This window comes from Perissodus microlepis, chromosome 18 (genome assembly GCF_051167445.1).
Source record: "Perissodus microlepis isolate ML-2025 ecotype Zambia chromosome 18, ASM5116744v1, whole genome shotgun sequence".
Classification (NCBI taxonomy): domain Eukaryota; kingdom Metazoa; phylum Chordata; class Actinopteri; order Cichliformes; family Cichlidae; genus Perissodus; species Perissodus microlepis.
The window spans coordinates 24,198,961-24,224,704 of NC_140478.1; the positions used below are offsets into that span (position 1 = coordinate 24,198,961).

The following is a 25,744-nucleotide window of genomic DNA, read 5'->3' on the forward strand; positions in this document are numbered from 1 at the left end:
GAGGCTAGGCTTATTTTTCCTAAAAGATTGTGATTAAAGCTCTGGAAGGGCTGACCGTGTTGTTTTAGACTCTACATGCAATGACCTGATCAAACATCCCCCTGCGCTCATGGGCTGACAAGCATCACAACAAATCAGGTTTCCTTCCACTTCACTTCTCTCCTTCTGACTCAAGTGACAAACTTAGCCCAAGTCTATGATCTGGCTGTCTTCAACCACAGGGGGGAGATCAAAGAAGGCAAAAAACATTAGCATAAAAGATTATGTATGAGTTGTAATTAGTGACTGCCTCTGTAGTGACAACAGAAAAATATGTGGTTTTGGCTGGAAGATGAAACGAAGGTGGGGTGAGGCTTATAATAACCAGGTCTGAGCTTTAGTGCCACAATTTTAATTGAAGAAATCCCCAAAGATTGTCCAGCTTTTCCAGGAGCACCTGACTCAGAAAAGATAGATTAGGATTGGTCTTATTAATTTTTCTTAAATGCATTCACGCGCATTTCATTTTCTCCAAGATAATTAAAGTGTGTTACTTTGACGGTTGGCCTCCTAATTTCATATGCCCAAGTGTACCGCTGCAACCCGGGCAATGCATATCTTTTAAGAGCACTTCCCACCACTCCATCCTGTGAAATTAGGTTATTTCCTCCAGATTCAATTCAAAATCATGTATAGTTGTCATATCACATCAAGGTAGTACATTGTGTTTCAGAGTGAGTGATGCAAGATTATTCCTTTAGGCTAAAATTGATTTTTCTTTTTTTTATCCTCTCCGTTCTCCACTCTGGTACAGTGGGTTGCCATATTTATTGCATGTGGAAAATCTTTCTGAGGATGTGTCAATTGGCAACACTGTAAGAGAAATCTTTTTAATGTGTCTCTGCTACAGCATGTCATTAGAGGCAATTTCCCTGCCACAAAGAGGGTCAGCAGAGGGGGTCACATTGTTTTTGTGTGCTCATTGGACCATTATCTAGAATTGGGGAAGAAGACAATTTTTGAAATTTCATTTTAATCGTTATAAGTAGCTTGGTGAGGTGGAAGTTCATCTTACACACTTGTAAAGAGGTACTATATTCAGAAATTAAATAGGACGCCCTCTGATGTGTGCACCTTATCTCATACTAATACTAGCGCACACACACAGATGTGCACTTTGGAGCACTTACAGAGGCTTATCCTCTTGTGGGAGGAGCTGACATTTACTCTGTAAAATTCACCTTTGGTTTGTGCCTCTGGATTTATGATATCACTCTTATCTAGATTCCATCACAATTTTTCATTACTGTTGCACGGTACCAATGTGTGACTTTCTCTCACGGCTCTTCAAGATTTGCCCTCGGAGTAACGAATGAGTTGACTGAATAGTTAAGTCAAAGTCTGCAGTATGAAATATGTTCTGTTTGCATTAGGTCTGCAATGAGGCCCCACACGATGGTGTTTGACTGGATGCCAGGCAATCCGTTGGCTGCAGTGGTGAAACATTTAAAACCCTTCGCTTAATTAACGTTTCACCCGAGTTGCTCCAATTCTGTCAATCCTTAATTCCAGGAGGAATATTATCCTTTGCCAGTTAATAAGTTTTTAAACATCTTTTCAATTTACTTGGGAATATGTAGTGATTTGCTTAACATCTTTAATATATCTACACTATTAATCTCACAGGAGAAAGTCGGCAGCAGCAGCTGTCTTGCAGGCTCGATTTTTACCAGGAATCTTTTTTTTCTTAGCTGTAATGTCCATTTTTATTCATCTTCTGGCATCACACAAACTTAAGAGCACTATCCTTGGATATAAGCAGTCTCTCAAACACACAATATACCGAGCACAGTCTTAGATTCATAGTTTGACAGCATATTTGTTGCAAGATAGAAATAATCACCTGAACTGTCCTTAGATTGTGTGGTTCTTTAAAAATGAATGTCTTGTAAAACATTTCTCCCAGTTTGGGTCCAGAGATGGGCTGAATTCCAGCCCAGTGGGCAGGAATGATGTTAATGCTCACTAATGTTTGGCAGCACACAGTCTCACACTCGGTATCAGTAGTAATGAGGAGAACACTTGAAAAACAGCAAATTCCTCCAAACGCACCCTCTATTACACAAATCATTTTGTTCTTGGTTGGTGTGCTTGTGCTGAACAAGTGATTTTTGGTGCCAACAAAACAATGACAAATTTACCAGAGATGTCTTAAATGATACCAGGCACAACAGTAATCCCACATTTTGTACTTCTTCCATAATACTGAAGGGTGGAGCTGCATAGTTTGCTTTTTTTCTGCTTTAAAAAAAAAACATGAGCCAGTGTGACCTGATTTTGGTAACAAAATCTTAACATTTTTCAGGTAGCAGAAGTTTCACAAGCACAAGTGATCTGAAACCTGAAATGAAATTTTCAGAAACAAAAAAACAAATACTTGGGGTGAAACTTCCAGCAACATAGCAGAGGAAACCACCCATGTTCCTTGCATGCTTTTCCTCACGCTTGCTGTTTCTGTGGCCCGAGGACATTACGTGTGCCTCTCGAGGCAAGGCATCTCCGGTACGGAGACAGATCTGCGGAGACAGGGAACACTTGCAAAGACTGATACCCCGGCCAGGCGCCTGCTGCCATTTAACAGTCTCGCATTGCTTTGATCTGACATTTGCGTTTTGCCATCTCTCGTCCAAGTCATCTCCCCAGCTCTGCTGCTGTCGTTTTAAACTTTGTATAAGGAAAGACATGCAAAGTCTACAGATGATAGCAGATAAAGAGTACTATTCCAAAGCACGAATGAAGCCTCTAGCCTCACAGTATATGTCTTTGAATTGTCCTTCTTGTGCAGTAGGCCAGACTTTGGATTCTGCAAAAAATGTGATGCAGCCTTGCTCCCGAGAGAAAACACTGAGCCTGATGAGTTCCCGGCGGCCAGGCCAGGTGCTGCTTTTGGAGTCGTGGGGCCAGTGCAGATCTGTGGTGTCATGGGACGGAGGATTGACATGATAACATACCCGTACCGGCTCGCTGCGCCACCAGGCAGCACGGCCACACAGCTTAATCCTCTCTCCACGAGGGCAGAGCTGAAACACTCATCCTCTCCTCGCTCAATTCTGTCAAAACAAGGGGGGTTTGTCAGCCATGAGGGGCGTTGCATTCCTCTCCGTCCCTGCCAACGGAAGCACTATTACTGCCTGCCAATGCCCCTGGAAAAAAAAAGAAAATATATCCAATATGCATATTATTCTAATACTAGCCGTCAGTGCCTGGAATTGCTCTGCATGATAGCATAATGAATGCAGTGCCTTGTAGGTTTCTACATAAAGCTGTTTTGCCACTTGGATGAATAATTCATACTAGCCCAGAGGCAATGAATCAGCCAGGCAAGAACTAAGAAAATTAGCTACCAATTAGTGTTTATTTATGGGAATAGTGTGTTTTACACTTAATCCTAATGCCAAAGAATGTATGTGCAAAGTACAACTTTTGGTGACCGCTTTGACCTTGATGACACAAATGAGCAGAAGAAAAGCGGGTTTGAAAGTTTGATGAATCAGATGACCCCCGTGTCTCTGTTGCCTCCTCCCCCCTGTTAGGTTATTGGACTCTCTGACTCCTGTCTCAGCCAGCCTCCAGACATACAGTATCAGAGTCGCCCTCTCAAAGCAGATTGATTTAATCTCTCGACACATGATGTGTAAGGGACTTTGTTGACGGAAGGGATGCGATGTGAGGTTTTGATGCTGCCACCAGCGAGCTAAACCTCTGTCTCCTTGGAGCGTGCAGCCCCCCCCCCCCCCCGACTTCCGCCATCTTCTCCGCCAAGCCACCCCCCACCCCCACCCCACCCCCGGCTGTTCTTAGCCCAGCGCACTGGCAGCCTGCCCAGATACATTGGTAGTCGTTAGTTGTCACTGGAATGATGTGACACGTCGCTCTGATTCGCGGAGACTGTTGTTGAAAGTGATCGTTCCTGCCAAGGAGAAGCCCTCACCACGGATAAATGGACACTGAACAGCATGTGAACAGAGAGATAAAAATGGCAGAGAGAAAATAAACTAGTCATCCTTGGAGTTTAGCTCTACTTCTTTGGGGGCTGGTGGGCTTTGCAGAGGGGTTTTTCAGAGAAAGACAGATGGAGAGTTTGTGCTATCTTCTATTCTTATTACCGCTTTTCTACGTATCTCTCATGTTTAAAAATATTTGCCTAAACTTGAATGCTTCACTCTTGAAATTTGTGAAATTTGCTCAAAACAGTTTCTCAAGGTCAGCCAGTAGAGAAGATATCTCCAGCCAATTCAATGAAAGACAGACACGAGTGTAGGATGGGTTTTATAGGAATCAGACAAGCTGTCAACAGGATGATAAAGGGGAGGGAAAAAAAATACCTTGCCAGAGATTTATGAGGATAACTCTACAGCGTCTGCGCTCTCCTTTTCTTTCTTTTGTGAAGCTTTGATTGTGAGGAAATATGCTGCTGCGGACGTCTCGTAGAAAGTGCTTTTCACAAGCTCCAAATGTGGAGTTGCAGAACCGAAATGAGTCAGACATTGTGTTGGCCAGAAGATAAGGGAGGCCAGGTGACAGACGGCTTCCTCTGAGCTGCAGGATAAGCTCTCTTCATGTTTTTGAATTTAGTTTTTTAAAATAGAGGGCTAGGAAGAATTGAATACAATTTAAGGACTCCTTGAGCACAGATTGGACAGAATGAGGCTGGAAAAATGATTGTTTTACTGTATCACACTGACACTTGGGTCTTTTGTTCTGTACCCTGCTGAAGACTATTGAGTCCCTTGCATTATTTCTTTGTGCTGTTTTTGTTTGTTTGTTTGTTTGTTTGTTTTAGGTATAAAAAGTATATTCTACCTAATGACTTTAACTCTATATTATCTTCCTAACCTGGTCAAGTGGAAATGTCGTTGTGTTTGTCTGCAAATGGGTAATGTAGGATATGAATAAAACGGTCAATTTGGAAAGATACAGCCAACAAAACTTTACAAGCAAGCACGTTTTTGTTTCTTTTTCTTGGATTTTGCTTGGATATTTTTATATTTTAAGCGTTCCCCAGCTGCATAGATATGTGCCCTTTTGAATAAAAAAAGGAAGAAAAAAAAAAAGCAGACAAAAACAAGAAGTGCTCCAAGAGCCCAAACCTCCATCAAGGCAGTTCACTCCCTGGACAGTGTTTACTTTTAAAGCAAGAGTATTTTATTTTCTGTATATTCACTTTGTCTTCTTTGGTCTTTTAAAACGTTCTTGAGAAGTTTGTGATGCAGTGAAATTAAATGCAAAGTGCAGCTTTTTGTTACTGGCCCTATTGAACCCCATTTGAATAAACTTGACATAATTCTGAGTAAAATTAATTAATTTTCTTTTTACTTTTGTGGTACATTTGTAGCATCTTTTTTTTTTTTTATTTCATTCATTTAAGTTTTCTAATAAATATCCAGTGAAAGGTTTTTGATCACATGCTTGGTTTTTTTTTCCAAAAACAAAGTTATATTCATTCAGGACATTATACATGTAATTAAATAGTTATTACTGCAATAAACATTACGAAGTCATAATAAAATAATGTGATATTTGGAGTCCCCTGTGTATAATTCCCTACAGGCCCATATGTTGTCAACACAGAGGTACTAAGAAACGTAGTTTTAAATAGCTCTATATAGCATTATTGTCATCTTCAGTGATACTGGACCTTTGGGCAACTTTGGCAGCAGATCATTGTGTTTTGTGAATTTTGGAATTGGGACTAGATGGAGTAGATTTTTGTAGTTTAGCGAGGCATTTTTAAGCAGTTCGAACCATGGAACCAAGATGTTACTCACTTGAGATGATCTTCTTTACATTACTGACTACACACATAGTGCTATAAACTCTTCAGTTTGTGGACAGGCACTGCGGGTTTATGGAAACACCGTGCTGATGACAAGACCCAGTTGCAGAGTATCAAAGGCTTGAGTAAACAGCTTAGCTCAAATAAGACCATAAAAGCTCCGTGGCCCACAGCCAGGTCACTTCATGCATGCGAGTGTTAACCGCTGTGTTGCGGCACCAGCATAACCACAACAAACTGCTTTGGACTCGTAGAACACGGTGATTAAAATACTGCTTAATTTTGACTTGTTGTAAAACATTCTTCCCGTTTTAGCCGTTTGCTGTCAGATCTGGTCTCTCAGTCGAGCAATGGAAAACTTGTTGACTTATTTCCGTGTCCCTCTGTCATCTTCCATGCTATGGAGATGATGTGATTCAGTTATGAGTCATGAATTGCTGTGCTATCATGTCTTCTCCTGAAATTTCAGGGAAGACGGCTCTTGTCACAAGCCATTGTGGTTTGTTCCATCAGACTGATGTCTGAAGCGCCTATGTTGTGTTCTCAGTCAGTAATTAGCCACAGCCCTACAACCTCGATAACACAATTATATCTGTGGCTGCTACTTTGCTCCACACCCACTGCAATAATGAATGAACTACAGGTTAATGAAAAGTGTGTGTGAAATGGAAGATGCCTCTTGAAAAGTTTCACACATCTAATTCATTAAGCGCTGAAGCCCGAGGCACAATCCGCAAAATTGCTCCAGTAGTAAATTTAACGCTTACTTTGCAACTTCTCACCTTAATCATTAGAAAATTAAGCTTGTGAATGTCAAAACGAGGCACAGCTTGTAAATTTTATGCACAGGATGGATAATACATTTATGCACGCACATTTTCGGAAATGCTGCCGAATGTTCATCTTTTCCTTTCAAGGAGCAAATGTTTCTCTGAATATGTTATCATCATATTCAGATTTGTCATTTCAAAGTTTAGGAAGTTTGCAAACTCACTCAATCTGTCGGGTAAGTTAGCGTTTTGTGCATTGTTTGTTTTTTGTTTTTTTTATTTGTATGCATGTGGTTTATCCCAAGTGGCAGAGTTAGAAGATTCCAGTGTTCGTTCCTTGCAGGATCCATGTTTGGAGTAAGAACAGCTTTAATTGCTGGAGAGGCAAATTCAGAGGCTTTCAAGCCTGCACAGATTTTCTTTTCCTCTTTTTCTTTTTTACTGTAGTGTCGGGTCAGCACTACAGATGGTCATGTGTAAAATTGCTTGTCGGTTTCCTGCCTAAACATCTGGGTGTTGGAGTAATATCCAGTGCAACATTTGCTGACCATATTTTGTATAATCACAAGTGTACTTTCTCAGATTCCTCCTGCCATATGGAAGCGGGGTACACAAGGTTAAATTAAAAGCTTCCTGGTTAGTTTAAATATTCACAGATGTTAAATAACTCCCTGATTTTCTTCCAATCTCCATCTGAGGCAACAAAATCATTATTAAAGGAACATTTCTTAAGTGTTATACACAGACAAACAGAGATGTAAAACCTATTCTCTTATCCTTCTCTAAATTTCATGAATATACAGTTATAGCTATAAAAAGTCAGCATCACCATCATCTCCAAGTTCTGTACCTTTTTAGGGATGCATATTAGCCACATTGTTACTGGCCCTATCAGGCTTTAAAACAGCAATCCGGATGACTTACAAATGACATCAAGTTACATACAAGAACAACAACAACTCCTCTTAAACCTACTGATTTTCACCCATATGTCCTATGGGTGAAAATCAGTGGGTTTAGGAGTCTTTCAAACGTACTGTTCTGTTCTTTTGTCAACTTCCTGAGCATGGTTCAGCATACTTTAGAAAAAAACTGATCAAAAATCATATTTACCACAGGTGAGATTCGGCTAACATGTCCTGATCATAAATTTCTACTGCAACATTGATGTTTGTGTCATGCTTTCAGTATTCGTTTTAAATACGTTCCAGCCTTCATGTATACATATAATAGGATTTTTTTTTTTCTTTTAAATTCACTTCCAGGGTGAATGTCTTTCATGGTGCTTAAATATGTTGGTATGTTTCTGGCTACCAACCCTGTTTGATACCCAGCTATGGAAACCTTGTTTAAGAACCTTCTGGATTGGCTACAGATTTGCAGAGTTATTTATTTAGTTATTTGAGAAAATCAGATGCTTTGCTACAGATGCAGCTTTTTAGTGTCGTATAGGCTATAGGGAACTCCACTGGAGGTATGAACACCATTTTTCAAAGATATTTCTTCATGAAACTGCTCACAGAAAAGGTCATTGTTTCCAGAAAGCACCATTGCTGCTGGGTTTCAAATGTGATTTTTATTTATTTATTTTTGTGTATTTCAATCACCTCAAGCAACATCTCTCTACAGGCATTATCATCAGAACTATGGAAGATGCACCAAAAACGGTCTAGTCCAAGCATGCCGGACAGATAGTTCTTAAAAATCAAATATGCAAAATTTTCTATCCTGTAAGACCTGCTCCCTCAGCAACCCTGAAGCCAGCAGCTTTTTGTTGAGATGGAGCACCTCCCCCACCTTCAAATGATCCATCCTCTGTTCATTCTCGCTCTCCCACACTAATCTTACATTGCCTGGATGTTGTTTTGTGTGTATTGCTTTTTAATTTGTCATGTAGTGGTACAGTGAAATTCTATCAGATGGATATTCTCTTTCTATTTTGAATTGGCAGCAATTGTAAACGTGACTGAACCTGGTGTTGGAATTGTTGTGATAAAGTACGTGATGTGACTAATGTCACATAAAATGAAACTTCTCTGGTTGTTATTGTATTCGGCATAGATGAGTCATGAAGACGTTTCATTAGTTTTTGATTTTTGTGTTAAATGTTTCATCTCCTGTCTTTTTATTTTTATTTTTTTAATGCTCCGTCTCTCTTCGTTTGTTGATCTTCTCATGCTTAAACTCCTGACAGCTACAAGCCCTGCAGCATTTGGATATTGTCCCTCTTGATTTCCGTGGCATTTCTGAAACCATGTCAAAATAGCCTAAACATGGCAGTGAGTGCTGCAGTGTTGGGGTGTGAAAGAAGCTTTGGCAGCTCTCCTTGTTTTTATGATTGATTTAGCTCCTCTAGCCAAACTGATATAGGTCGAAAGGCCTGTGGGATGGTCAAGCAGAGCAGACGGCTCAAAGTGATGTCTGACTGGATGAGACGTTTTCCTCAAATGTAAGAGTATCATGACCTTTTTGGCCATAAAGAATGTAGCTTTTTTTTTTTTTTTTTTTTTTTTTTGGGAAAGACCTGAGGAATCAGACTGACAGATTGACACATGCCACTGTTTTTATGAAGGATCAGCCTCGAGGTACTGCCAAGAAAAGTCCGTTCCTACGACTTCTTAGTCAAACAGTTTTAGCATATTTATTTGACAATGGTTAAAGTTTGATTTACCTACTTAAAAATGCCTTTAATGTTCAAGTGTCAATGCCAGCTAATGTATTATGAAGTCATTTGCTTCTAGTCCAAGTTTAGAGTTGCTACAGGTTTCTAATTACTGAATTCATTCTGTAAAAAAATAAAATAAAACATGTTAAATTTTACAGTTTTTCAGAGTTCACTTAAACAACTGAAAATAAAGTGCTCTGCTGCTGGTAAGAGGTATAAAAAAAAAATAACTGAAAATAAGACGCTGTGCACTCACATTTACCTGATGTATTTTACTTTATTAAACAAAAGCAGGTGCAACAGATTCATGAAACCCCCCCCCCCCCCCCCCCAAAAGTCGGGTATGTACGTCTTCATAACTTCACTAGATAACAGGACAGCAATCCTTTTATTTTTTTTGCTTGTCTCCAAGCTAGTGCAAGAAAGGAAAAGGCTCATGATCAGACGTAGATGAGGCTGACTGGCCAATCACTGGTCTAGGCTGATGATGCTGATTCTGGTCCCTGGCAGGTCCATTGGTGCATATAAAAAAAATAAAAAATCAATTATTTATTTATAAGGCAAACAAGGTGTTTCTGCTTTTGCTCGCAATCGATCAGTGCAGGTAACTATCTGCATCTACAGCATTGTTGTCATTATTTTTACCCATAATAAATCAGTGTTTTTGAGTGGCTGGTGGTTAAAACCTCTGTTTTCAGTCATTATTAATACAGTATAACAAAACGATTAGCCTTGACATGTCCAGCAGCTTGGTAGTGTGATTTTTTTTTTTAACCTATAAGCCCATCATGTGTGTCACTGTCCACTTGTCAGTGGTGGTAATGTTAGATGAAAGCTATTACTCACAAAACTATCACTAAAATTCAATGTGGGAAAAAATAATAATTAGGAATGCTGAACGTTGATAGAAGCCAATATTTGCTTTGTTAACATGTTAAGTCATCGTACACGTGTAGTGTCTCATCATTTTTTTTTGGTTCATTTATCTCAAGTCTGCTTTTATAAAACTAAATTGTGCTCCTTCAAAAATGGATTATAAGCTGGCGTCAAGCTTTTTATTCATAAGGAATTTTTCATTGGTGTTTGGGAAAATAAAAACAGAGGAATAAATAACAACAGATACTTTATAAACACTCTTAAACAACTGGCATTGGTGCTGGGATGATGTATGAATTATTGTTAACACTGTTATTGGCCCAGAATTTCACCACAAGTGCATCCCAAGTTAAAATTAATGTTGATGCATAATAAATAATGTTGCATTATAATTTCTTACTTGCTGTTCTGTCTGGGTTTTTAGTGTTAATGGATGTATAATTTAAAGCGAAAAACAACGCAGCTCTCTAATACTGATTTGTACCTCAGTTGCCATGGCAGTGTTAGAAGATTTAAAGTTTTATAGCATATGGGTCAGACTTTAAGCTGACACTGAACTCCTGCAATGAATGTCAAGTCATTCAGAGTATGTTGTGCATTACGAGATCCTTATTAATCATGGGCATGCAGAAGCTAGTTTGTCTGCTAATGTAAATAAGGTCATTCTTATGTATGATACTTTTTGTTTGGTTAAAATAGCTGTGTAAATGAAATGAAACTTCTGTTTTTTGTTTTTGTTTTTTGCTAGTATATACTGCTGTTGCTTGGTAACTTTACCCCTCATTCTGCTGTCCTAGGTCCAAAAAAATAAATGTACAAAAAAAATCCCCCCAAAAACCTCAACATTTTATGAATATCTCACCCAACTTGCTACACATGTGTACTAGTCTTTTCTTTTTTCTTTCCCCCCCCTTTTTTTTTTGACTTTCTTTCACAGGTCTGTCTGCTTATTTCCAAATGGTTCAGTGATTTAGCTCTTAAATACACATCATCAAACTATTTTTTTTTAATAGTATGTACAGTATGTTCCCTTTAGACTTTTTCTTTCTATCAATTCTGGCCTGTTAAGTGCTCCTCAGGAAGCACTTTCAGTGATTATGGCAATCAAAGCATCACACAGTTAAGACACTTGACACTTTAAAAAAGAAATCTTAACTCATTTGTACTTAGCCCAGTATTCCTGTTGTGATGTGGACTAATTTGACCCCTTTTTCTTAAATATGGGTTTTTTGTTTAAATCGAATTAATTGTAGTGGTTTTGACGGCAGCTGTAAGTGGACGTGGTTAAAGACTAGCATGGTTCTGTGGGCCTTGGCTTGAAGCAGAATTACTGAATATAACTGTGGTTTCTGCTTTGTTCTCAAAATTTATTTATTTTTCTTTTTTAAATTTTAAATTCAATTTGATAAATTATATATTATTTAAGTTATGCTACCATTATTTTGTGCTCTACAGTCTCTTCACACCAGGAATCCTTGATCATAAATACCCTCTTCTGTTCACCTGGATTGTGCTTACACAATGACTTTATAGGAACATTTTTCTCACTGTTAATGAAAAATACTGCCAAGCAACATGATGAGCGGTGCTGTGTCTGAGACGTTTCTGTACTCTAAACATCTAATGCTCGCAATCATTCATGGTGTGGTCGCTAAATTGTAATATTCTCCTGAATGGTACAAGACAGAGGGCGGTCAAGATTGGAAGACCAAACTCTCCCAAAGGAACACTCTGCAGGAGCTCGAGATTCATCTAAAACATTAAAGGCTGCTCTACGCTCTGTGATGTGCAAGGTTTTGATAGGACACTTAAATCAGAAAATGGGTCATGAGCAGTCATACAATAATTGGATTTAAAAATTAATAATATTAATGAGACTGGGGGAATTCCTTTGTTTCCTTGACTTATTCATACCACTTGACTGTCTGAACTGATAACAAACCAGCTGAAAATACTTTATTCTGTTGCTCACTGCATAGAGGCTTTGTTATCTTGTTAATAGTAGTTTAAAAATAAATATGCATGGTATTTTTTATTTTGATGTGTTTCAAGCTACTATGCACAATATATACTGTAGGCTTTTCCCATTATTTATAACCTTTGTGATTATTCATTTGGGGTTTTATACACTTAAAATAACCTATAATAAGTTAAATAGAAAAACATTTCTGGGTGCCATTGGTTGGTTACTAATCTTGCAAAGTGGAGTTTATCATTTGTCACATTTTCATATTTTGGGATGAAAAAATGCCAAATTACTTTTTTGTCAATACTTGGACGAGAAGACCAACATAATGGAAAATGATGCTACTCCCAGTAGACAGTTATCTTGGCATAAAACGGCTCTGTCCAAGGAAACAAAATGCACCTGCCACTTCTAAAGTTACTAATCAATACAGTGCGTCCATAGTAGGTTGTTCTCTCTATTCCCAGTTTTCATGTTAAGCTAAGCTATTTGGTTTCTTGTTGCAGCTTCATATGCAGGAGATGTATGTAGTATTGATCTTTTCCTCTTGCACTCAGGCTCCTTTCCACCGTTATTGTTTACACAATGACTATTTCTTTAAGTGGATTGGTCATGGTATATTACCAGCCTCATGCGAGCTTACATAAATATGATTTATACAAGTTATGAACAGCAAATTACACAAAATTTGTAATATTTTGGCAGATAACCTGAGCTGAATTTAAAGTGAAACAGTCCATGATGAAATTATGGGACCTGGCATGAATGAAATCCAACACATTTAACGAGGCTTCGCTGCATTTGGCTACAACTTTCGGCTTATGTGATTATCTTTGACTTGGTGCCTTATTTGAAACAATCTTACTGCCAATATCATTGTGATCATGGGCAGCATTTTCACACAGTGGAAACCAGCTGTACTGTCATTTACAGAAATGGCTTTAGGCTCCCAGGATAAATTCAGGTGCATCATATATTATTAGGTGTTTCATATAGGAGAGAAATGTCATGGTAACTGCTGTTGGTGATCTCTATTCGTCTAATTATCTGCATTGTTTTAAATGTCATGTCTGTAAGAACTCAGACTGTAGTTAAACAGAGTAAGACGTGTTTCCGCCCACTTGTTTTGAGATCCACACTAACTAGAATGTAAGCCCTCCTGTTGCCAAGCACAACAAGAACAAGGTGGATGCTTTGAAAGCTGGCCTGATATTGGCTCCCCCCTTGACCCAAGAGGATTAAGCTGGACCGTGAGTCTTTCCTTTCAGGTGCCTGATTTATGGGGCTTCAGTAGAAAGACAAAGGGTCCGAATGTGTTTGAAGTCTGTGAGTGAAAACCCTAAGATGGCACTTTGAAAAAGCTCCCTCTGGGATTTAAATCTCCTCAGCCACACCTGTCAAGGCAGAGCTCAGATCCTCACTGTAACCTTTCACCTGGGCAGGCATCAGCTTTCCACCTGTGCGCCGCCTGCGTACATGCTGATCAGGGGTTCGAAGCATGACGTGGTTGCGCGGCGAGGGATTAAACACGCCGCGTATGGCGTGATTGACGATATGTCACGACGCAGAGCAAAGCAATGATATTTCATCAAGCTGATAAGTCTGCCTGAATGCACAAGCGTTGCCTCGTGGCCTAGATTTTCCCTCCTTCTCAAGAGGGATTGATTCAACCTTTCTTTTATTCTTCTACATTTTCTAATTAGCTTTAGTGATTTCCTAATTCTTTGACATTCAACCTTGAATTATTCCCTCCTCTACACATAAAAACAAGCATTTGTTCCAGTTCTGGAAAACTAACAAAGCATGTTAATGTTCTTGTTTATTCCATGATCAAACATAATCATTCTCTCCTCTGGAGGAAATTTCCCTTTGGGCTAATTTCTGGCATTGTTACTTGCATGTTTGACAAATTAGACTCAGGGAAACTCTGTGAGAACAGGGGAAAGCTACTGATACTGACATTAGCATTTCATCCTCTTTGTTGCACTATTCAGGCAGAATTCAAAGGTTTGTTGACTTAGCAGGTTTTGGGAGGATTGAAGGGGTTCGGTGTAAAGGGTCATCCACTGTGGGATATTGCAGCGAGCCAAGGGGTTTTTAACACTGAACACAGACTAGGATTTTATTCCTTTTCTCCTCCGAAGGGCCTCTTTTTCGCTGTAAACCAAGGAGAATGTACGTCTTATACTATCCCCATTGATTGAAGCTCAGACCAGTGGTCCATCACACCTGGATCAAATGTGAAACCAAGCTGGAGGAAGTTTTAATTTCCAGTCTTACAGTACTGAGCCAAAACCGTGTGGTGAATCAATGCAGAGGGTTAATTCCACTTTAAACCTTCTTCACAAGTCGGCAGCAGCGGATACACATCGACAATGGCAAAGCATTCAGACAGAGCAGCATGTTTCTTTCTTTCCTTTTTTTAAATCCACGATATCTGAGAAATAAAGTCTTAGCATTTTTCACAGCTTCTCATCACCCACGATGCTGCTTCTCCTCTGTGGTTTGAACCAGCGCAACAAATATAAACAGTGATTTTAATAAACCGCCTTTTATGCTCTGTCACCGTATCATTTCAGGGAGCATGTTGAACACCAGAAAATGGGGAGCCAAACAAGCCTATTTCCCCCTCTCATTCAGTGCATCAACAGGCATTAAGCAGGATAGGAAAAAGCCTATTTCTCACTCTCTCTCAGGAGGGCTGAGGCACTGAGACAGACTGTAGTTCTCTCTGTTTTGGAAGCAAAAATGAGGATGCTGGGAACAATTGGAAGAGAAGCCATTGTTAACTTGTTGTCGGAGTTGGAATGAAGCCACACTCGGTGTAAAATAAATACCATGCGCAGCAGGTACTCGTCTTCTTCCAGAATTGATTGAATCTGATACTAAATATTTGTGGGCTTTTCTGCTATCTCTTAACTTCTCAAGTTAACCTTAGCCTCCCTGAAAACTTCTGGTATCTGTGATTCAGATTTCAATTTAGGGAAGAAAAAAAAGGCATAATGTTTGGTCTTATCACCACAGGGTACTTCCATGCAGACAGACCTGAAGTCCTCATTTTTATTACTTAGGGGAAAATGACAATAAGGATCTGCCATGTCTCTGAGTTAGAATCCATATTCATCTTAATTGGTGCCTGGCAGGTTTTACAGAATGGAGATGGATTTGAAGTCATTTACTGGAAGTTCTTGACAGGCGCAGTGGAAGGGAACGTCAAGCCCTGTGCTGGCATGCAGCTTGAAAATCATCTGTCAAAATTTAGCATATCTAAGGAGAAGGCTGCCTGTCATCTTCAATGTACATCTATCTGCGCACAAGGGTGGATTTGATCAGGAACTATGTTGTACCCCTGATGTAAAGCACATTCATCAAGTTGATATTTGGTTGACAAGGAGGAAAAAAAATATGCAGAGAAGCCAAAGAAGTTTTTATAACGAGAGCCTTTTGAACTAAACATAGTGCCAAAGATTTATTTTTAAATAATGAATTTCTGAATGGTATTTTCAAAGTAAAATGTTCATAGGTTGTCTTAATCAGGACAACGAAAAACAGAAAGTTTTGTTCGTTTGCAGTAGATGTGGGTTGTCGGTTTTGTTTTGCAAAACATCGCTGACAAGCACATTGGCTTCTTTGGGCAGATTATCAGTGGAAAATCTACACTCCAACTTCTTTATTTCCCCCCCCAAATCAATGTGGTGAACAGCGAGACGTGATTGATAATGATATTGAGATTGATTGTCTAAATCCCTTCCCACAGTTCAAAGTCCCCAAACAGATAGTGTATATATACATGCAATTCAGCGCAGAGATAGAACTTGGCAGGAGCTGCCAATAGATAAGTGAAATAGGGCCAGAGTGAAAAGGCCTATCAGTCTCTAAGGGGTTTAGCAGCAGGATTCTGAAGCTCTAAACTGGCCGCGTTGGAGGAAGATAGTCGACATTGGTTTTAAATTACCCAAGATTGCCTTCTGGTTTCAGTCTGCGGGGATGCCAGCAGACAAGATGTTTGTTAAAACAAGTGCAGACATTCAGGCAGATTGGGGCGAAGGGCAGACCTGTGATTTCCTGGCAAGACAGAACAGGTTGGAAAGCTGGTAATTGCAGAATTGGCAGAGGGGCTAAGAAGGTCTTGCGGCAATGATATCTGCCACTGGGACTGGACCGGTGGTGTTGCTGGAAAAGGGGTCGCTATCCTCTCTGGGAGGATATTGTGTTTGATGAATTAGATCATAATGGCACAATTGGCAATGTGCTTGCTTTGCAACATGGTATATACAAGTCAAGACTGCAGAGTAGAAATTTGTTAATATACAGTCCTGCTAAAAACTTAACAAACAGAAGTAAAATCCACAAAACTAACTTTAAAGGAGCAATTCTCAGTTTTCTTACATAGTTCTATCAGTCGCCTTAGGACAGGGGTGTCGAACTCCAGGCCTCGAGGGCCAGTGTCCTGCAAGTTTTAGATCTCACCCTGGATCAGCACACCTGAAACAAATGATTAGCTCATTACCAGGCCTCTGGAGAACTTCAAGACATGTTGAGAAGGTAATTTAGCCATTTAAATCAGGTGCGATGGATCAAGGACGCATCTAAAACCTGCAGGACACCGGCCCTCGAGTCCTGGAGTTCGGCACCTGTGCCTTAGGACAAGGACACTCTTGGCTTACCAAGCAATAATCTGACACTCAGAAGCCTAGAAAATCACCACTTTTCACTTTTAGTTTTTATACAATTAAATAAAGCTTGGATGCTTAATAATTGTTGAAGGTAATAGATTATTAAGAATATTTACAAAGTCTGAGACTGGGATCATCTGTCACAATCATATTAGCCTCCCAGAATTTGATGCCAAGTAATAAAGACGGTCCAATCAGAATAAACAGACTAAAAAGAGTTTTGATCTTGCACACAAACACATGTAGCATAACACAAGAACGCCGTGTACAATCTCACTGTGGAGCTGTATTCAAAAAATATATATTTTTGTAAGTATTTAATGCTTTACCACAGATGTACTGTCTCAGTATTGCATTATCACCCTCGCAGACCCTCCCACACTCCTTCGCCTGCAATCACAGCAATGTGCGCATAGTGCTTCAGTACAGTACTAAACTTCCATACACACACAGAGCTTTTAATGCTGAAAGTTTACTTTTGTTACAGGTGCACTAACAAAAGGCCTTTTAAGTCTGACTTGAAAATCTTTAGGAGAAATTGGCTCTAGCATTGAGGGGTTGAGGTATTGATTCTGGCCTCTGGCTCAGTCCAGGAAAAGATGGATAGATTTCTTTGAAATGCACTCTGCGTGAGAATATAAAGACTATTGTGTGTTCTCACTCAGGAATAAATTGTTTCATGACATATCTAGGGCCACCTTTTTTAGCTTCAAGCTGCCTGCTTCTCTTGAAAGGGGAATGTTGACAGGGTGGAGCACATTCATCTGTACTCCCAGACTACGCACACCTCATAGACGCTTTTTATTGAAAGTTAAATCTCCTTCAGAGAGTTGGCAGCCTCTCGTTGGGATATCTGTTTCAGCAGCTGTCGAGGCTGATTATATGGGGGTTGTGCCACACACTGGCAGCGATATAAACCTCCTACAGAGAGAAGAACTATTATGATGCTATTGACTGATGCATTCATCTGCATGAATGTGTTACAATATGTTGACTCAGAAGCACTTGCTTGTATTGATGACATTCAACATGTGCTCTGTGATTTTTATTTTTATTTTATTATTTATTTATGGCATCAACAGTGGTCAAGCCACATATTCAAGAAAGCCTAAGAAGCCGTGTAAAGACGAGACGCTTTAATGTTTACATCAGCAAAGAACAGTCTCACAGCATGTCAATAACAACTTGTAGGCATTATAGGAGACTTCCCAATACTGAATATGATACCAATTGGCTTGTGCAGCAATTAAAACAATTAACATTGATTCATTGCTTGTTCCACACCCTGTTACCCTGTCCTAATGACACCTTGGAATTGTCAATGAGAAAGCAGTGTAGGTTATTTCCACTCGCTCTTTTCAAATATCAAATCCAGATACCATTAATCAGGAAACATGGCTGCAGAGAGACTGTATCACCCCTTTACATTATTATTTACCATTATATTTGTAATTTATTCTTAAACTATAGTCATTTTAATTGTTATTGTATAAACTTTTTATGTCACATGCTGCAAAAAATGACAGATTATCATCCTTGTGTGAAGTGGTGTTATAGATATAAGTTGTATTTATGCTCATGGCTTATTTCATCCACCTGCAAATGTATGGCACTGGATGTTTAGGGTTTTTAATGGCTTTGTTATTCAAATTAAATGGGCAACATGAGAATCATTAATGGAGCTGTTAATGATGTCTTTTGAAGAGGATGAAGTTTCAGACAGCCCCCTCCCAGTTCTGCTGATTTATTATTAAACACGGTGGCATTTACAAAAAAATAAATAAAATAAACCCATTAGAAATGGGTTTCTACTTTATCTTCTTTTAAATGGCCTTTTTCTTCTTCAGTGTTCGAAATCCTCGCTCCTCTCCCACTGACTCGGAATATATTTTTCTCCTCGTCAGCGCCATCGATTTGAATATCAAACACCAATAAAAGCCACCTCTTTGATTTGTTTGAGCTCCATCATGCTGTGAGAAGAAGGTGGGTGGCACAAAGTGAAGGATCTTGGAACTATCGAGTCAAAATATTGATGGAACGGAGCCAGTCCCTGTGACGCTGAAGCCAAAGAATCATGTTAATCATGTTATGTTCTCCAAGTTACATCTTGGCAACGCAGGCATTTTTATTTATTTAGAGTGCAAGTTGAGTGAGCAATGGAGTACATGCTCTTTTCCAGCACCGCCTTCGTACGCCTAGAGTTTTGCAGTGTCGCTGGTCGTGAACGACCACAGCTTTTTATCAGTTACTGAACAGCTTTAAGTGAGCTGATGCATGTTAATAGCTTTGCTTAAGAGCGTACCGATAATGATTTTTAGTATTGCTCACCAGGATTCTCGGCTAGTCATTGAAGTTTTCAGCCACCTGTTACTGATGCTTCACAGTAAAACCCTCTCAGGTCTAAATTATCATTCATGAGCAGTAACTTTTTCTTTTTGGATGAAATTTAAATAGCTTATGATTTATCAGTTTTCTTTTTGAGGCAAGACTTGGATCAATATTCAAAAGCCACTAATCACATAATGTGTTGGCAAAGGGTTACAGGTCAGAACAATTATAAGTGCAGGTTTTACAGGCTTTGCACATTGTACAAAAGTACAGGAGTGTAAAATCACAAATTAAGTTGTTGTTTTTTGTTTTTGTTTTTTTTAATTCTTATTATTTCAGAACATTATGACAGCAAAATAAGCAATCGCAGCAGAACGAAGCTAATCCAATCATGCACGGTAACAGTAAATTGTATGAATCGTGCGATGACAACGAACGTCAACATGTTCAACCATACTTACTTTTGGTCCGTCCTGTCATCAGGGCAAGCAAAGGTTTTGTGAGTAACATTAGTGGCTCTGCTTCACAAACATCCCTGTGTGAACAGTCTTCTATTTTGTCATTGTGTTCCATCTTTTAAGAGACGTACCTGCTGTTTGCTTATTGAATGCATGACTAATGTTTGAAGAGCAAATTCTAAAGTTTAAGATTAAATTCATTTGCATCAGAATATTGTTTTTAAAGCTAAATTGGTCTGTGACTGCACATTCAACAACAAACTTGTCAGAGTAAACTATGGTCATATCATTCACTTCATTCTTAGCAAACAGCCGCCCACTTGGCTACATATCTCGTTTAAACAGACCAAAATAGTAATATCTCCTGGACTTGTTGCCTTCCTGTAAAATTCAAATAACCTTAGCTTAATTCTGGTTTGATGTTTTAACTCATGAACAGTATTTAGTTAATTTTCTTTATCATATCTGACTGTCTTGACTGTTACCTCTTAGCTGCTCTCAAACTTTGGAGAGACATTAGCATTTTACAAAGTCCTTGTAAGCAAGTCTTGCTATCTTTGTAACATCCACAATTCATAGAACCGTAGTTATATCTGTAACTCTTGTTCAGTGGTCACGTTGACATAAAACCTTAGGTATAGATTCATACGTGAAATCTAATTAAAACCGTAAAAATTGGGTTTAAAAAGCTTGTATCTTATAATTTAATCAGGCAAACACAATGTTTCTCAACACTAGTCCATTTGTGTCAGGCATTTGCAAATCATGCTTGCAGCAGGTCCAACAACACAGTTGGCTTGAGGTTTCCTGGTTCAGCTCTTGTAAAGCAGATGATTAGGTCTGCTAGATTTCTTTCTCCAGTCTCACCACAGAGGTACATCCTAGTGAACCGGTACCTTAAATAAGGCCTGTGTCTCTCATTAACAAGGGAATGAATTTCTGGGCAAGCTCTCAAAATGCCTCAACAATTTTTATTTTTTTTTATTACCTGTGATACTTTGGCAGTCTCTTCCTTTTCTATGTCCGCCCCCTCATAAAAACAGACAAAGCAACAAATATATCATCAGCTGTTGCCCTGTGGAGCTAGGTATTAATTATCCTGTGTTCTCCTCATTTGGCCACTCATTTGCACATGTACTGTAAATGTCACCAGAGAAATAAATGGGAAAACAAAAGCCCCAGCTCGTAGCCTTTATGCAGCAGAATGTCAGAGGGAGCTTGTAAGAGATGAGATATTGGTTTTGGCCTAGCATAGATTCTGGCTCAAAGGACATTCCCAGAGGCAATAAAATTTGTATGTAATCCATGTTTAGAAACTTATTAACAGTGTGCCAGCAAACATTCTCAGATTTGCCATTTGGATTCATTTCTGGCGAGGAGCGGTATATAATGTGCTGTACATCTGTTATCAACAGAGACCTAATGTAATCATCTGAAGCGGCGCTGTGTAATTTCTTTGCTGTCTCTGAAAATGACGAAACGTGGTTTTAAAATAGTCTTTCCAGTTCACGTTTTTGACTCTTTCCAGCCAAATATTGTTTAGATTTTTTTTTTTTTTTTTTTTTTTTGTAGATTCATGAGTGGGTTGAAAAGCACTTTTGGAGGGAGGCAGCTCAACTCTCACTTCTTTGTGTGGCCTTTAAGGTGCGAGGAATAAAGGGGTATTTGTATTCATCGATCACACGCCAAGCCCGGGTGAAGCCTGGCCCTAATGGTTGCTTGCTGTCATTTTGCAAGCAGCTTGTAAAAAGGATTAGAGTGGCTTTGTGGAGTAAGAGCGCATGAACAGCAAAGTTCTGCGGTCGGCAAGGAAAATAAATCAATTTATCCCTGATGGTGGTGTAGTTTGGAAACATAATGCCTAACGATGATGGAGTTTGGACACTTCATACTTGTCATTGTGAAATTGGACTGCCGTGTTGCTAATGATGGTAATGTATGTTGTGCCTCGCCTACAACAGCAATCCTTCACTCTGTCTCACTTAAATGCATCTCATTGTCTGGCATATTACATTATGAATACCACTGACAAAAAATAGGCGACTTTAATTTATACATTCATTCATTTGAGCAGGAAGTTAATGGAAAACTTGAATAACCATATAAATTTCTTTCTTTTGTCACAGGCGATTGTACTTTTGAGAAGCCATTGGCAGCATGTGGATACAGCCAAGGCCGAGATGATGACCTCGACTGGGAGCAGGTCAATACCAGAGAGAAGTCTCCATCAGATCCATGGATGCCCTCAGGTAAGGACCAGGCTCCTAGCTCAGTGAAGGAAAGAAATTATTCTGTCATCATACTGAGAATACTTCGTTGGGATAGGTTGCCCATTTAACCCAGTTTTATTTCAGTAGCAGTCTTCGTGACCTGGGCAGTGGGGCAGAGTCTCCATGGGGAGTTTGGGGGCTTACACGGGATTTATACTTGTTTATTAAAAAGGTACATCAGAACTGCAAATCCTACTGAAACCTTAAGGTATAACCTATGTAACCTAAAGTATAACTTGTAAATGTAGCTACACGTTGTGTCAAAGCATCCCTCAACTTTTGTATGGCCTGTTCAGTCCTTTTGCCAAGTATCCGTGGCAATTTTACGCAATGTGGTGTTGGGGTGGAGAGCGCCCACTGTCTTATGAGGGGTGCTCGTCTGCAACAGTGTTTCGATGGATGATTTCGTCTCAAAGCGACAAACTCATGAATACCAGAATCCAAGGTTTCCAAACAAAGCCCTGCATTATAACAAAACGATCACATCGCCTGTTAGCGGTTTTAATGTAGTGGCTGGTTGGTTGGTGTATGTGAGCAGGTACTACTCTTTAATTTTGTAAGCATTTGAAGAGAAAACAATATTTCAGCATTCCTCACTCGTATTCCCACACCATGCCCTTAAGTTTTATTGATGTGGGATGTTGATGCGTCTTGTTTCCACAACAGTATCTGATACACAGAATCTTTGGGACAGGCACATGAAAACAAAAGCAACATTTGATATCAGCGCACTCTGATCCATGTTAATTGAAGAAATCTATCTGTCGGCAATGTATTGAAGTTCATTAAAATGCTTTCCCTGCGTTTTGTGTCTGTTGCACACAATTTGTCTCTTTAATGTTCCATTGATTGCTTTTCATTTGATTTGAAATGCAGACATATCACTGCCACTGAGCAGAAGGCACCTAAAGAGTTAGACTAATGGAATGATGCTTTCTTTCTTTTTTCATCTTCTAACAAAGGTAGCATTGCAAACTAATGGATATTGTTTTCCTCCTCCTATCTGACACCTGATCTCACAAAGGCTGCATCACAGATAGATTGCACTGGGCCCCCCAAGTGACAGAAGGGGAATTAATTAGCAGGTCCTCACTAATTTTAAGCAGCCAGTGCCCAGACCTGTTTGTGTGTATATCAGGATGCTGTGTGCTGAACTGCCCCAGAGAAATTACTTTCCAAAGAAGGGAAGTCTCTCCTTTTTTCCATCGCAATTGATTAATGTCGTGACACGTGGAGGCTGGGCAAAGGTTACAGTGAAAGCCTTGACCTACAAATTAACACCTCGCACATGATCTAAATTTAACATACCTGATTAAAATCCCATGTCTGGTTAAGCGGTGTCCCTGATTGTGCCTCCTAGTCTGAGTACACTTCAGACAGGCTTGTTTTCTATCTATGCGTCTTGAACTGGGCCTAATTAACAGGTTGCAGCTCTTTCTCCATTTCACAGTGTGAGCACTCAACCTGCTGCGCAAAATTGTAATCTCTCCTCTTTGACCACATTGAAAGGGATGGGAAATGTAGTGTGCTTGACAGATGAAATTGTTTTACCACTACTAGAGTGGGGGTTGATGGGTAAAAATGCATTTAGGTGAAAGCCACACTGGTGGAAAAGCTATCTCACCTCTGATTGCTGCCTTACTCTCAACTTGCACTTATGAATCTTCACAAAACGACCATATCATGCTCAGAGAGAAGATTGTTATCCTACCTGGTGTGCCAGGATGGAAATGGAATTGAAGTAGCAGAGAACCGAAGGCATTACTACCTCGGTACCTTTTTAAAATTTGTTGGTAACCACAAACGGTCCAATCAGAGGTGTTGTCACTACTGATGCATGATTTAAATGATGCTTAACTGCTTCTGGTTTACTTTAGTTTTCCAAGAAAATTGATTTCTTTTGAGGTTTAAACTCCAGTGACAATGTCCTCTGTCATTTTTAATATTATTGTTTCATTGCCCACATTAGACTTGAAATTAATATTTAATTTTTCATTCACTGGATTATCAGGTTGTCATTTTTTTTATTTTATAGTGTACTGCAGTTTGTTTTTTGGGGGGTCAAACATTGGACTTGTTCATCAGCCAGTATCTTCAAAAGTTAAAATATTAGTGATATCCAGTGGTAATCTAAGAGGGAAAGAAATGGAAACAAAAGGAAAATATATTAGTGCTGTCAGCGTTAATCTCATTAAAATGACGTTACCGCCATAACCGCATTAACGCGGCAAATCTCTGTTAGCGAGTTAGCACGGATCGCCCCGTGTGTCGGGCTGCACGGCGCTAAAGCGTTAGCAAGCTAACCGCGCTAACGTGTTGACGGAGATTTGCCGTGTTAATGTGGTTATGACGTTAATGTCATTTTAACGAGATTAACGCTGACAGCACAAATAATATTTTGTCATAGCTGCTGTGCACAGATTGTTAATCCAAAAATTCAAGCTACATTTTGTACCTGAAGCATAAAACAGATGCCCTTTAGCATTATATGGTTTTGTTGTCCTGTATGAACTACCACATTTGTAGCTGTAACTGTGAATGTCACTAAAATAGCTTGATATTAAAATGAGTTGTTTTTTTTATTTTTTAACAGAGGTTAATAACACTCAGAACTAAAAGCTGCACACTCTTCGATTATGTGCCTGCAAAAATTTGCACTAAAGAATCAATAGGAGGTTGAGAAGAAGAAGAGAAGCACTCAGCAGAGTTTGATGTCAGCCTGCTGTGGACTCTCCTTCCTCTTACTGCAATCAAAGACCAAACTGGCCCATTTCCATGCCTGCATGTAAATAAGTACCACAACTGAAAAGTGAAATGAAATGCAACAAGAAAAAAAAAACAACTCTCTGGTTACTTAAGAAGAGACAAGCATTGCTTTAAACTCTTGGTTGTTTATGATGGTCTGCGCCTTACCTAATTGCTATGTCTGGATGGAGAGACGCCTTGTTTATCCCACCATGCAGCTCTGATTGCATGCCTTGGCTCCTTTTAGTATGGTTCAGCCCAGTTTTGAGGCTCTGTATGTCTGCTTGGGCAATCCTCACTGTGTTCCTCTCCCAAGGCCAGTGGCTGAACCCCCATTACAACTGTCACAGTCTGCCCTGCTATTACAATAAGCCTCATCTGTCCTGAGCAATTAAAAATAAATACATAAATAAAATAATCTCACCGAGTACTCATTCAGCTTTGGAGAATTGGATACACTTCTGTCATATTTGGGCTTGAATTGGCTTGAACAGAATCTTTAAAGACAATAGTTGCACTTGAATAAAAGACACTTGTGATTATTATTTTTTTCTCTCAGAGAAATGACTGAAGCTGTGGAAGTTTCTGGTAGGATGTCCAGATTCTATTAAGCTGTTTTTTTGGGGGCGGGGTTTGTAAATCTTAGCTAGTTAGAGACTGTGTCTTCTCCGCTGGTGTCCTGGATGTTGCCAGTAGTAGGCTGCTGCTCTGTTTCTCCCCTGAGACTCATTCTGGGGAATAATGGCAAGAGGAAGAGAAAGAAGGGCCTCTAACTGAGATTAATTAGGGTTTTTGTATTCTACTAGGAACAATTGCACATGGAGCTCCAGCTAAATGACTTATTGTGTTATTCTTAACGTCTGCTCTAAATATGTTGCGGAGAAAAATTTAATGGTTTTTTTTTTTTTTTTGTGTCACTGTTGCACAGGGTCTTTGTTTTGATAGCACATCCTTGGTTGATAATGACACCTGGACAATGGTGAAGGATTGGCAGAATGAGGTGCTTCACAGGGTGACAATTTGCTTTCAGGCAATACAGCTTACTCTTAAACACAGAAGAGTTTGCCTATTGCATATAGATAAAGGCAGATCTTTTTAAATGGCAAAGTCTTCACCTTCCTGATCACATTGCAATAAGGAGGTAATGAACTGACCCTCCGTCTTACCTGGAAAAC

At 39.4% G+C, this 25,744-nt stretch overlaps 1 protein-coding gene across 4 annotated transcripts in view; it reads left to right on the plus strand.

Annotated features, from left to right (window-relative positions):
* The window catches only part of LOC146367931 (receptor-type tyrosine-protein phosphatase mu), a 160,191-nt gene that overhangs the window by 14,969 nt on the left and 119,478 nt on the right, over positions 1 to 25,744 (plus strand). For all 4 annotated transcript variants that reach the window (XM_084913559.1, XM_084913561.1, XM_084913560.1 and 1 more), the window contains exon 2: positions 21,681 to 21,803. In XM_084913559.1, coding sequence (XP_084769685.1) covers positions 21,681 to 21,803 — 123 coding nt within the window. The remainder of the gene's footprint in view (positions 1 to 21,680; positions 21,804 to 25,744) is intronic.